The sequence below is a fragment of the Branchiostoma floridae genome, chromosome 7 (genome assembly GCF_000003815.2).
Source record: "Branchiostoma floridae strain S238N-H82 chromosome 7, Bfl_VNyyK, whole genome shotgun sequence".
Classification (NCBI taxonomy): Eukaryota; Metazoa; Chordata; class Leptocardii; order Amphioxiformes; family Branchiostomatidae; genus Branchiostoma; species Branchiostoma floridae.
In genome coordinates this window covers 9,849,141-9,863,208 of record NC_049985.1, presented here as the reverse complement: position 1 = coordinate 9,863,208, position 14,068 = coordinate 9,849,141, and the positions used below count along the sequence as shown (strand labels likewise).

Sequence of the window (14,068 nt, the reverse complement as noted above, 5' to 3'; positions counted from 1 at the left end):
TTGGGCTGAATTCCCAACTTGTAACATTTTGTAAATATCACTTGTGGCCAGTGGTTGGCAAGTTTCTTTGGATTTTGGATTTCTTCTAGTTATCTGACAGCTTTTGCCTTTTACTTCATTCATTTGTTGCAATTTTTTCTCCAAATTTCTACAAATGTTAGATGTGAGAGATCTGGTTTCTTGAAATGACTGGTTTCATTTAACTTTGCAACGGAAAAGAAATGCATTTTGTAGAGTTACAATTTTTAGGAGGTCCTCAATAATATCTTCCCTCATCAGCTGTCTGCCTGCTCTTCTTGCAAAGTTGTGTCTTTTCACCCTTTCCTTATTCGGATGACAGATTCTCGACTGTTTCAGCTTGGAGGGAAAAAGGAAATTTGAAGGCACACAATTCTGTATGACGACCCCATCAAGTACACGCCAGGCCGACCTTCTCTGACCTTTTAGACTCATGACTGTCCTGAAATAGCCCACATGTTGTGGTGTGTATGACCTGTTACCATGGTGACGGAAGGAGGAAGGAAGAGATGGAATCATGTGGGTGGCCTTACAGAAACTGGAACTAGGATAAGTAGTAGGAAGTAGACAAGTCAAAAGCAGACAGAAAAGAATTCTGCAAATACCTTTATAATGAAAATGTCAATCATTGTAGAAAAAGTTTGAAAGGTTATTACAGACATGAACAAGAAAGAAGTGTAACTGTTACAATTAATGTGTCAAGCAGGGACATAGGATAATGTCCTTGCTTGAACTTTGATTTGGGATCTGTTGCCATGGGTGACATCATCAAATGCCGACGACTTCAGAATGCTTTTGTCGAAACTGCTCCATGCTCAGACGTGTTTGGTCTGACTTGGATTCAGACGGTACAGAAGTTGGGTAGAGAGAAGCATGAGTTTCATCTATGTGAAGTCTTACAAGGCTTTGTACACCGTAAGTTTCTCTTTCTGTATTTTTAATGAGAGACTTTTACTGATGATGTACTGTGCTGTAAGCTAAAGCATGATTCCTAGTTTTCTGGACCAAATATGTGATACTGGTACCTTTGGTCTTTGCTCAGTTGAACAAGCCAGTTTCCTTGCAGATATTTCATGCAGGGGGGTCAAGGACAGAACATCTGACAAACATTTGTTTGTCATATAATGATAAACATAGGCCTTGTCCTAACAGCAATAAGGTCACATGAACTTTCATATACGTATATGTTTACATGGTTCCTTGTAGTTTGTTTTATCTTCGAGTCAGTCTGTTAATATGTAGAAAACAGAGATATTAACTTTGTGTTCAACAATCTGTTCAGCAGATTATGACATTGTGACAATTCCTAATGCAACTTCTTAGTTATTAGCAATCCTCTGTTTTGGCTATCATTTAAATTTTGAGCTTTAGGGGTAGTCTGACAGGATCCCAATGCCATGTACAACTTCACCTGAAGCTTTTTACAGGTATCAGGTAGCTGGTAGCTACCTGTAGTTGTGACCTTCGGGCATGATTTTTCTGTTTTGAAGGTCATTTCTGGGTCAGCAACAATGATGGACAGATGAGAAGTCAGGTGTGATGGTCAGGTGCTGACACAACCTGGCGAAAGTGAGCTGAAATAATGCAAAATTTCTCCCGGGAAGCTTTGTCAACAGTTGCCTTTGTTCTTTGATACCCTCTGTGTTTGCAGGATGTTCTGGTCCGCAGGTTTAGGATGCCGACAATACTTTCGTTGTTTGTTTGAGGTTGGTTGATGAGAAAGTCAGTTGGTGGAGGACATGGCGGCAGACAGTGGTAATGGCTGACAGGCAGTGTCATCGCGTCTCTTTGTGTGAGGTATGAAAGGCATTCATCATGTATCTGTGCCTGTATCTGTATTGTTAGTATAACCCATGAACTGTCACATGGCATAACCCAAAACTTTTGGTCTTAGAGTCAGTCAGTCAAGTTTCTCAAGGCACAGTGTTGTTTAGGTCATTGCACGCTGGGGCATTTCCCTACTCTCGTGGGCCAGTGTGTCGTCTGCTTGGTTTTTTTATATGCTTGAAGACATATTTCCACATACGCATTACTGGTATGGTTTTTAGTCACTTTGATGGGACATCAGTGTTTGTCAGTGGTGTAGCAGGAGTGAAGGATTCAGGTAGAATAGAATAGCACTAAAAAATTACACGTAAACCAACACCTCCACTTGCAGATCTGCCATCAATGAAATTGAAATCAATTCACTTTCCTTGGATGATGCTTGCAGATAAGAGAAAGTGCATGAGTAAAAAGTGTCATTTATCATCAGAGCAGTTATCTCAATACACTGGGTAGTGTAACAGTGGGGTTCAAGCACCGCCAACCGACCATGCCAATGCCTGTCAGGCTTTTGGCCGAATTGGTTGCTCTGCTGGGTTTGTGATCTAATGGCCCAGGTTCGAATCCCTCAGTCAGGATATTTGTATATATTGTTTCTTTCTGTTTCTCCTAGTACTCGCCCCTCTGGTTGTTTCATTAGACTCTTGGACATGTCAATAGCTTTTGAATGACAAAGGCTGAATGACACATCATCAGCAGATGCTAACCATCTATTTGACATCACCTCTCTTTGTCAGCCTATCATCCTCATTTGTAATGACAGTCTTTATCCACTATTGTTGAAGAGAACAATTATTTAAGATGGCTCGTTCTGTGTTGTGGACTCTTAATTAGTCCTCAACTTTTCACAGGGTCATTGGAAGGTCAATTGGAGGTCAGGGGTATTACCTACCTTAAGTGTTTTTCTGAATCCTTTTAAGAAAAACTTCAAATATTGTCAATAAGTTAGATTTTCAAAGATATATAACAGGAAAGATTTAGAAAATTTTGGAAAAAAGTCAAAATGAGGAAGGCTTCATTTCTCAATCCTGCTACCAATTTTATTGATGATCATTGTACTAATTAAGGTATTATACTTTTTTGAAGGTATTTTTATGCACACGATGCTGTGTAACTATGAGTGTTCATCAGGTCTGGCATGTGAAAAATTCAAATGACAAACAGACGTCACAAGATTAGAAGGCATGTAAATCTATTGTATGAAAGTTTTCAATATTGTACAGGTACTTTTGAGAATGTTTAACGTATGTGCCTGACAACTTTTGAGAGAGGTCCGTGGTGACCCCAGTCCTATAGCACTTCATGTCTCATAACTGTCGTCTCCTAGGAAACCAAGGCTATTCCAAACCCTTTCCTGAAGTGGTTGACCAGTGGAGTAAAAAATACATTAAGTGTCATGCTTCGGTCATTTGGTAGGTCAGAAGTCACACAGAGGGCAGGGAGAGGTTATCGGACTAAGACCCTACTTTGCGTGGGGGATAAATGTTTAGGAGCCCAGTTGGCCAAATAAACATACCTAGTGATTTTACTAATTGATTGTTATCAGAATGGCTTACTTGACATACATGTATTCACGTATATCTGTCAGTGGCTTAGTTTGTCTGGTTAGCGGTAAGTAATAACAAGTATTGATAAGGTTACTAGGGTCCAAGAGATCTCCCTTGCAAGACATATCATTGCTGATGGATGTACTCCTTGCTACTTCTTACTTGTATGCTTAATGAGTAACCTTAAATGTTTAGGATTTCTTCCAAATCATAAGTGTCGTGTAACAATCTCCAGTCGTGATGAAGACTTCCAGACATCAAATAAATCATATAAAAAGTGAGCTTTTGATGGAGCAATGGTCCCAAATGTAGATTCAAACATACACATTGCAAACACCTTGCAACCACATGTATTTCCAAGCCTTTCCAGGTGATAATGAATCAGGTGACCTTAAACTGACCTCTTACTGAAGTAACTGCTGACTACATGTTCTAAAAGTCGCTTTTTCTAAGGAGAAGGAAAAGTGACATTCTATAAAATGTATAGATCTGAATCCTGTGGCAGGTCTTATAACTTTCCAAGCAGATGTTGGGCAGGAGTGTAACATTATCTGAATATGCCAGACTGTTTTTGAGGGCTGCCAACCTTTGCTGAGAGGTTAAGTTCCCAGAAAAAATTAGTCAGTTTGATAAAGTTACATTCTTTCCTCCCAAGTTTGCAATGCCCTAAGCTTCCACACACAGATCACCAGGAATGCGTATTATGTAAGCTTTGACCGAAGTCTAAAAAAAGAAACGTACGAACGGTCGCAAAATCAATTTACCGGTTTTCTCTTGTCTTTGTCGATCAAAGTCCAGTTCCTTCTGTGGGAAAAGCAGCTGTGATTGGCAGGTTTACGGGGCGAGTGTTAAGCCTGTTTACAGACAGGTATGCCAGGAATGCAGACTGCACAGGTGGACTCATACCTGTGTAAATGTTTGCCTTGTTGCCATGGTAATTTCCCACCAAGTAGCAGGTATTATGGACTATTAAGGAAATGGTCCACTCATGCATTCCAGTTGCGCAATGTTTGCTTTTAATTATCTATCTCAAACAAAATTTTTCAAATAACTTTCAACTTATTATTTGCATAAAAACAAAAAGTACTTAGCTATACTTATAGTTACAGGTAGTGAAGATAATAAAAAAATTCTTAAGCTGTACTAAGTTTGTAATGCTCTTTACATTAGCAGTAGCTCAGGCAGTATCCCAAACTATACAAGGATTCAGGGGTGATGATGCATTGTGGATGGATAGAATATGCTTGAATTTCACATATGCAATATTAGGTATTATTAGGTTTCAGACACTAAATAGTGCTCGTCATGACAAAGCACTTCCTTTTTTTCTTCTTTTAGGATTGAGACATAGTGCATCAACAATGTTTAATCATTGGACAAAGGAAAAGGAGGCTTTGAACACTGCCCACACGTCATAGTGAATTTGCTTTAGTCACAATACATTTGTATGTTTTTTGACACCTACGTCATACCGGTTTTAGCCTAGTCACAATGTAAGTTTCTGTTTATTGTTTACAGTAGGGAAGGTGGGAGGGCAACAGTTTGTGACTAACATCCTGGTCAAGTCAATCCACCTGCAAACCAAAAACAGTTCAACTAAGCACCTAATTTTAGATACAAAGAATTGCTCACCAAACAACTAATTTTAGACCTACAGGAAAATCTCCCCTAGTGTTTTGTGGTGAGTTAACTAGTTGTATTCACCAAGCCTCCTGCATAAAACTAGAGACATTTTAAAATTAAGGTGAGTTGGTGAAGGTTATCTATTTTGATAATCTGGAAATAAAAAGCTGCCAAACTTCTTATCTACCAGTAAATAGCTACAAGTAAATTTATCATAGGAAATTGTGACTGTTAATTTTAAGTCCTTTGGTAATCTGTCGACACTCTGAAGTTGTCAGCCTAAAAATAGAGACAGGTTGTCATCCTAGAGGTGGGTTGGAGAGGGTTGTCTATTTTGATAACCTGGATATGAGAAGTTGCCATTGTTGTGTCTGTGTGCCTGAAGTACCTGGGTTGGATGAGTGGCCACTTTTGACAGGTATCGTTACAGAGGTGTGGTTGTCTGTAAGTGGCTTTTGCCTGTCTGGGATTGTCACCTGACTATAGTTCACACCTGTATAAGGTGTGAAGGATACAGTATTGCTCTGTTCCAGCTCTGGAAATGAGCCAGAATGGGCTCAGTCTACTCCTAAGTAACTGTATTTCTTGCTGTTGAAATGTATATAGGATGTACAGCCTACAGTACAGGTATGTATGCAGATTCACTGTCATTAGGTCACCCCGATTTTTTCGTAAACCTTTGGATATTCTACTTTAAAATTGTTAAAAGCGTCAAGGGAAAAATGGAGGAAAACATGAGTCTGACTGTATGTTCAGAAGTGCAGACTTCACTCCAGACTCTGTTTTCGTGTTGATTTTTCAGTCTAGCATTATTCTTTGTTCGATGTCAGAAAACCCACAAAGTAAGATGGTTTGGCCTAAAGTAAGTTGTATTTGTCCAACAATCTTATGTTGTAGTTTTGCATTCGTATGTGTCTTAACACTTTCATGTTTCTCTATTTGACTTCAGATTGAAGCTGGGGGAAAAGCGGACATTGCTGGGCAGAAGAGACTGAAGGTGGGAGACGAGGTTCTGTACATCAACAAGACGTTCTGCAACACACGCCTCCATGCCGTACAACTGGTGAAGAGTGCCTCCAAAACACTTAACCTCCAGGTCAAGAGGTGAGCTGGATTCTGTAATGTTTCTGGTCATACCTTGTTGTTGTCTCCCTTGTTTATTTTGTGCTCCATTTACAAAACACAGTGTCGTTCAGGTCTTCAAGACTTGAACAGTATCTCATCCAAGACGATGTGCGCTTCGTCTTCTTAACCTGCATAACCGTTAAGTTAACACAAACATGCACATAAAACATTCTGGACTTTATATGATTTTATACCTTCCAGTGTTATTTTTAGTAGCGTCATTGAAAAGTCATCTTGTTAACTACTCTATGTATCAATATGAACTGAAGAGAATATTTCCTCTGTACCTGCAAAACATTCTTAAGCATATGTCAACTGTATCAAGTTCCATATTACTATTTTACCATGGAAATATGGCTACAAGAAAACAAAATTATGTGTTGATTAAAATTTGTCAGGTTAACAGGTGCAGGTTTTCATGATAACATTAAGTAACAATTTTTGTCAAGACAATACTAACAGTCAAGGTAAAGTCAAAGCAAAACATTTTCTGTGATTAAGCCAATACAGTATTATATGCATTGTCATATCAGTTTTCAGAGCCAGAAACTGTTGAGGAATTTTCCTTCAGCTTTTGGCCCGTATACTCTAGATAACCAATATCTGCAATATACCAGATAAAAGGAAGTCACACTGCTTTGGCAATATCTTGTAAACATCCCCGAATCCTGCGGCAAGCTCCAGTCTTTGAAGTCCCCCTAGTGTGTAAGCAATCTCTGCACCTAATCTGCATCCAGCTATGCATTCATGTCAGCACTTAGGGTTCCCCATGTGTGAACATATACTGTTACATGATGGGGACTTCTTTGTCATTTGTCAGTGGGGCAGGGGTGGGATGGGGAAAACAAACTTTAGTTTTCTGGTTTAGACTACACTTATATTTATTTCCTTGTCAATGAGTTCAGCATGTTGAGGTGAAAATTTAGCAACAGGTCAAAATGAAGTACAAGGCTGGGTGGAAAACTTTGTCAGGCTGTATTTAATCTCTGAAACCGCATGATATTGATATTAATTTAGTACTGTAACATATTGTTTTCCTCACTCTCCTAAATCAGCTTTTTTTTTCAAAAGTTTGTGAACCAAAAAATTGGATTGGTGTGGCATTATACATGGTTACAGGCGCTTTATTGATGAAATTTCTATCATCAGCAGCACTGTTATATGTCAAAAGCTGACATTGTTTTTAAAGTCTACTTGATGTGTGCTGACAGTGTGCATGATTTTTGCTGACAGTACAGTCAGCATCTTTTGTGCGAGCTTGAAACCAATCTGTGTACTAAATCATCCTACATCAAACTTAACTGTGACTCTTGGCACCTCAACTTCCGCTGGCCCATCTCCGCTTTCCTACTCGAGTCGCCAGGTCGTGTGTACAGACTACTTAAGTTACAGGTGTGGCACAGGGCTGGGGGAGATGGCTATCAAGGCTGTCAATGTCTTCTGTCCTAGGAAACCTTTCACAATACTTTAGGAATATTCTGTCACAAGTTCTAAGAGGCAGCTGTTATGGCGTACGTGTCATCTGAGGTTGTTTTATGAACAGTTGAATCTTAAGTTTGTACATAACACCATAGCATTATTTCATACTTGTACACCTCCCCCCTTGAAGCTTTTGTATCATGCATACTTGAAGATCCTGAGTACTTGTTGTGGGGAGCATTGCGAAACAGATCCTCCCTTTTCAATTACATCCACTTGTAATGCGCATGGGGATGGTGTCAAAATTTCTGATGCTCATAAATCATGACACGTAGCATGTCATTCTTGATACTGTGGTGCCAGGCATTACCTGTTGTCTGCTGAACAGATCACATTAGCAGTGTAACAATACCTTCCTCTGTGATTGTATCTCCTATAGCTATGAAGAAGTGTACACCCTCTGTCTACAGATTTTGTGTTTTGATATAATGTCATCTTGCATTCTGATTTCTGCCATCCCATTTTGAAAATGTCTGTAACTTTTAAGACTGTTCCTTCTTGGCCACCTGAAGCTGTATCATGACCGGCTATTACCTCCGCTATAACATCCCCAAACTGTCTCGAATTCTCCCGTTTGTTTTTGTATTGTACGCGTGACCAGAATAGCCGCTCAGACAATGGCGCCCAGTGCCGTCTCAATGTCAGAGGTCACCGGGGGGCAACATTTCACCTTGCTCCTTTTCACTCTGATGCTGTGTTTACCTTGGTTGTTGTGTCTGTGTTTCTTTAGCGCTGTTGACAGAACGGGAAACAAAGAAAGATTCCACGCTTTCTGTGCGCTATAGAAGCAAATTTCTCTCGGTGAAAGATTTAGGGTAATACTTTTAAAAAGAGCAGATCAAGTTGGGCTTCAAAGGTGAGGCTGACATTAAAACCCACCTCGGACAATGGCGTCTGTGACCCCGGCTGATGGGATAAAAACAGGTGGAAACTAAAGATCACCTGTGGCATAGCAGGAATGCCTCTCGCTTGTCTAGTGTGTTTTGGTCTGGGGGTGAACTAGTTTGTCCGGGAGGCGTTGTTTTTGAGGAAGTTGCTCGCTTTGGAAACACCGTTTCGAAAACATAGATTGCAGAGAAGTTGTTTCAGGATAACCACAGGAAACTCAAATGCAACATTAATCACAATTTCAGAGTAAAGGTAAGGACAGTTTTTAATATGATTTTGGTTTGTTGACAAACTTGAGATGTATTGTTTTTGATTGATTGATTGATTGATTTTATTTTGCACTTTAAAAAATGATACATACAGAAAATTATAGAATACAACAGAACGTGCAAGGGGGGAGAAAAAAGCCATGTGGCTTATACAAACTCTCCCCCCGTCAAAAGATACAAATCATGATACAATTAAATGGTCATGAAGATTATACATCGAACAATAATAAACCAAGTGAAAATAATATAACTCAGTGATCATACACAACGTTACAATTAATCTTAACATCAAAAACTGAAATTAGACAAAACTAAACATGATCAACAGATCATAAAGAAATTAGTCAAAATCATACAATTAATCATGCTAGCAAAACAAAATGAAAGCAAATACAGATAACCAAGACAATGGGTGCAAAGACTGCAAACAAACAGGTTAAAGGAGCACCAAATACACGGTATAATACTAAATGATAATTGAGCATAACATGGTCAAAAACAAGGAAAAAAAACAAATCAGGAGTAAATAGTTGGCTTCTCTATAAGGTTGTTTTTCATACGTTTCTTGAAAATGGAAAGGGACTGACAATTTCGTAGGGAAAGACTTAGAGTGTTCCATATGGATGGGCCTCTAAACATTATAGTAAATTGTGTTAGGTTCGATTTTGTTTTGATAGGTCTAAGACTGTTTTGCTGCCTTGTACTGTGATTGTGAATATCTGCGTTGTACTTAAAAATGTCTTTATATAGGACTGGTAAGAAAGAATTATTGTGAATAACTTTATGGACGAAAATGGCTGACTGCAATTTGTTTATGTCGTATACTGTCAAAATCTTCAGATTGTGAAAAAAAGTTGCTGAATTTGCTATAAAAGAGGCGTTTGATGCAATTCTAACAAAACGTTTTTGTAGTAGGTGCAGTGGTTTTAATGAGGTAGTGTAAGTACTAGCCCAGATTATATTGCAGTATGTTAAGTAGGGGTATATCAAGCTGTAGTAAAGAGTCATAAATATTTTACGAGATAGGCAGTTTGCGACTTTTCTTATGATACCAATATTCTTAGCAATTTTCTTACAAATGATGTCTATGTGAAACTTCCACGTGAGTTTTTCATCTATAACGACTCCTAAAAACCGTGCGTTACATACCTGTTTAATGGGTTTATTATCTATGTGTAACTTTGCCATTTCTTTACTGTATTTCTTATTTCTTCCTGTGAAAATGATGAAATTTGTTTTGTCTATATTTAGGGATAACTTATTTGACTTAAACCACTGATTTAATTTGCAAAGTTCATCGTTAATTGTTGAAATGAGTGTATCAAAATATTTATGTGACATAAAAAGATTGGTGTCATCTGCAAATATCAAGGCGAAAAATTTGTCTGATATCATGGGAAGGTCGTTTACATAAATCAAAAATAAAAGAGGTCCTAGTATGGAGCCTTGCGGGACACCACATGTAACAAATTTCTGGGACGAGACAAAACTGTTATTAGAAACATACTGCGTTCTCTCTGACAGATAATCTTTTAACCATTTAAGTACAGAGCCTTTGAAACCATATGTGTTGAGTTTGTCAAGTAGAATGTTGTGATCAACTGTGTCGAACGCTTTGGATAGGTCAAGGTGATCCTTGCCTGTTATATGTTCCAATGGTGTTAATAATTGCTGATGTATTTTTTTAATTTTTAAAAAAATAGATGTCCAATAAAAATTAATGCATAGAAGTCACTGAGCAGTTTTGATTTTCAGACCTCTTTCTTTTCACTTCAAATTGCAAGAATCAAAGATATAATATTATTGCAAGGATTTATTGCAAAAGGATTATGTGATCCAGCATACATGTATACAATCATGATCTTGACATATACTGCTCAGTATCTACGCATACATGTAAGGTCCTGTAGTAACTGGAGTCAACTATCCTGGAAATTTGAATGTTCTGGTCAAGTTGACAGTGTGTCAGGGCCCAACCAGCTGGTAAGACTAGACCCAAAATACAAATTTGGTTTGCCCTCCTCATGTGACCTATATGACCCTGACAGTCAGCATTGTGGTGGTCTGTGAGAAGCTGCACTGTTCTTCAGCTAAGCTTTGTGCAATGTAGTTTTTGCCTGTATGAAAACTTCTGATAGTAGGTTGGATTCTTTTACTTGGAAGGATGCTGATTGTAGTGTAAAAGGTAAGCAGTAAGATATTTGCTGCGTGGATACTTGGCTTTCTGTGTTTATGGCTTTGGCAAGGATTTTTGACTGTCTGGTACTTTTACCGTACTTGTATGCAGTACCCAAGTCAATCTTGTCCTTGAAGTTTAAACATTATTCTGGACCCTTGTACCCTGTTTATACATTTTATGTAGTTTTGTCGAATGAGGTCCATCTTCATGTGACTACATCAGTTGTTCTTCATTTTTGTCATGTGCATGTGTATTGAAAACGTCCTATATAATAGTTGTTGTGTGGTTGCCTTGGTTGACTCAGATGTGGGCCATGCACCTGGGCATGATGAAAGCTTGACTTCTTCAGAGCTAGAGGAGAACTCTAACTCTATCTATGCACAGTTCCAACAAAGAGTAGGGTATACGTAGTGGAACACCATCACCATGTCAATGGTTTGGCTCAAGATGTGTGCCATGCACCTGGGGGTGATGTGATCTATCTGATCTTTGTTGGAAGGCCTGTCACCAATGAGTGCCTTGACTTCTCCAGAGGAGAACTTAAACTTTTATGCACAGGTCCAACAAAGAGTAGGGTAGTGGAACACCATCTTGTCTCACCATGTCAATGTCTTGGCTCAAGATGTGTGCCATGCACCTGGGCATGATGTGATCTGTCTTTGTTAGAAGCCCTGTCATCAGAGCCTTGTGTGTTCAGACCAGTTGTAAACCAGCCCAGGCAGCTGTGTGTCAGCAAACTTGGCCCAACAGGGAGAGAAGGGAAGATGGGCAAGTATTGATGACTGGGAGGTCACAGGTCAGCTAGTTTTCAAGCAGATGTTTGCACATCTTTTGTACTGTTTTCTTTTGTAGTATTTTCTACATCTCTGATTGTGGTATATTTTTCCTGTTGAATGTATGACTGAGACTTGTACCAAGAGAGATTCAGACTTGGGCAAAACAAGCACTAGGAGCCAACATCTGCTTGGAGATTTCAACTCACACCTGCTGGGTCCTGGGAAACCTTTCTCATCCTTTTCTGCTGCTGACAGTTGTTCTTGTGTTCTGTAGGGACTGCTGTGATAACCAATGAATTTTCCAGAACTAATTGTCCCCTCCTCCAAAGAAGTGACTTTACCAAACTTGGTCATAGACTAAGAAAGGTATTGACTATTGTCATTTGTTGATCCCCAAGATGGGAATACAGGTCCCATACTAGGTGTGATCTTACTAGGTACAATTTCCAGTATTGCGAGTCACCTTGTTTCGTCCCAACAGAGAAGAAGACCACACTTGTAGACGGCTGTCCAGGGATGCCACTTTAATTGCCTGTTTACATGTAACCCAATCGGGCGCTGTTTCACAGTTGTTGATTACCCCTGGCAGAATGTTTCACCACAGTGTGGTATGCCGAGGCTCCCATGTGTGGAAGACAGGAGCAGACATTATTTTGGAACTTGTGACATCTTGTTGGTGGGCAGGAGGTTCCCACCAATTAATTGCACCTTGGGGTTCCTAGAAGTGAATCCTTATTCCATAAAATCAGATAACTTATAAGGTATATTATTGAATATTCTTAGCATTTTTGTGTATTTCTTAAAAAAGGAAATACCAGGTTGAAGTAAATTGACATTCCAGAAAATAACATAGATTATAAGATTTTCTGGTTGTCAAGAATAGCCAGGGATTCTGTTCCAGGGTTGCATTCAGAAAGTATGACATTTCATCATACTTTGCCAAAAGTTGAATTCTGCTTTATAACGTAAACCCTTTGATTGAATCCAGAGTACCAAATATGTTTTCCCTTAATCCCAGCATATCAGACTGAATACAGACCTGTAGAGTATGTTTCTTACCCCGAGATCATATTACAATCTACCTTTGTCTCAAAAAGATCATTGCTTCTTATGTAATCTGTTGAGCTGAAACTGACCAGACAGTTGCTGTGGTGACCACTTGTGGGCCTGACCCAGTGTCAGCTTCTGCTGCTGTCAATCAAAGTGTGGTCGGCTAATTAGTGCAAGTTGCTGCAATTTTCTGGCTAATCAATCCCAAGCCCCTGTGGACACAGGGGGCAACCCCCATAGGGCCAACCAGCAGGAGTTGTACTCTTGTACATGGCAAGAACATTTAGCAAGTAATTAGGTGTCAGTGTTCTAATTAACTGAAATATGTGCATAATATCAAGGGCAGACTTTGCTTAAATCGTCAGCCTTTACATTGATGTAATAGATATAAAGTTTTTTTGTGATTCTGACCCTGAGTATCTATAAGAAAGGTCAATTGCATTGTTGGCCTTGATGTTAAAAGCCACTGCCTATTCCTTTCTTGTTCTAACTTAATAGACTTCTATATTAGACCTTTGTTTATTTGGACCAGGTGTTAATGAACTGTGTTTTTGGTACAAGTTCTCGAAAGTTGTTTAAAAACATGTTGTCCCTAGACATTGGACTTGAACTTCCAAACAAAAATCCTACATTTACATCTAATGCTTGATGTCTGTACGAATTCAAATGATGAAAAGTGGTGGCGTAAACTTAATTATTGATTTTTTGCAGTCATAGTTTTTACTCCCAATGTAATCATGGTAGTAACATCAGTAAAGTTTTTGTTCCATTGTAGCTGTAAACAGAGTGATGTTAGAAGGCCACCTACAGTGCACCGGCCACAATAGTGCCTGTTCTTCCCGAAAGGTTAAGATAACATCACCTTTGGGAGTCAGGTGAGAGCACGGCAGCTGTATACCTGTGTCTGATAAAAGGTGAACATCTGATACCTGTTCCTCATAGGTCAAGGTCAAGCATTGGTGTTGTGAGGTCCCAAATTTGTACTGGTTGCCTAAGAAGATATTGAGCAATAGCCTAGCAAAAAAAAAACAAAGCACAGAATAAGAAATATAAGACTTACCTATATTTGTTTGCTTGCATTGCTTTGAATGAAATGTTAGAAAATATGAAAACTGAGCTCTGAAAAGATTGCAGATGAAAGAAATATACCTCATATATTCTTTATAATCTGGATTCCATTGGGAAATAGAATCATAAGCCCATCCCTCTTTATTTTGAAAACTAAAACATAATAAATGTCCCTGCTGTGAGCAGTCTGTACTTTCAATATCCAGATAATTACTACCCAGA

General features: G+C 38.9%; 1 protein-coding gene across 2 annotated transcripts in view; it reads left to right on the top strand.

Moving 5' to 3' along the window:
* Positions 1-14,068, top strand: part of LOC118420246 (protein Shroom3-like) — a 97,465-nt gene that overhangs the window by 18,655 nt on the left and 64,742 nt on the right. For both annotated transcript variants that reach the window (XM_035826968.1, XM_035826967.1), the window contains exon 2: positions 5,962-6,116. In XM_035826968.1, the coding sequence (XP_035682861.1) occupies positions 5,962-6,116 (155 nt within the window). The remainder of the gene's footprint in view (positions 1-5,961; positions 6,117-14,068) is intronic.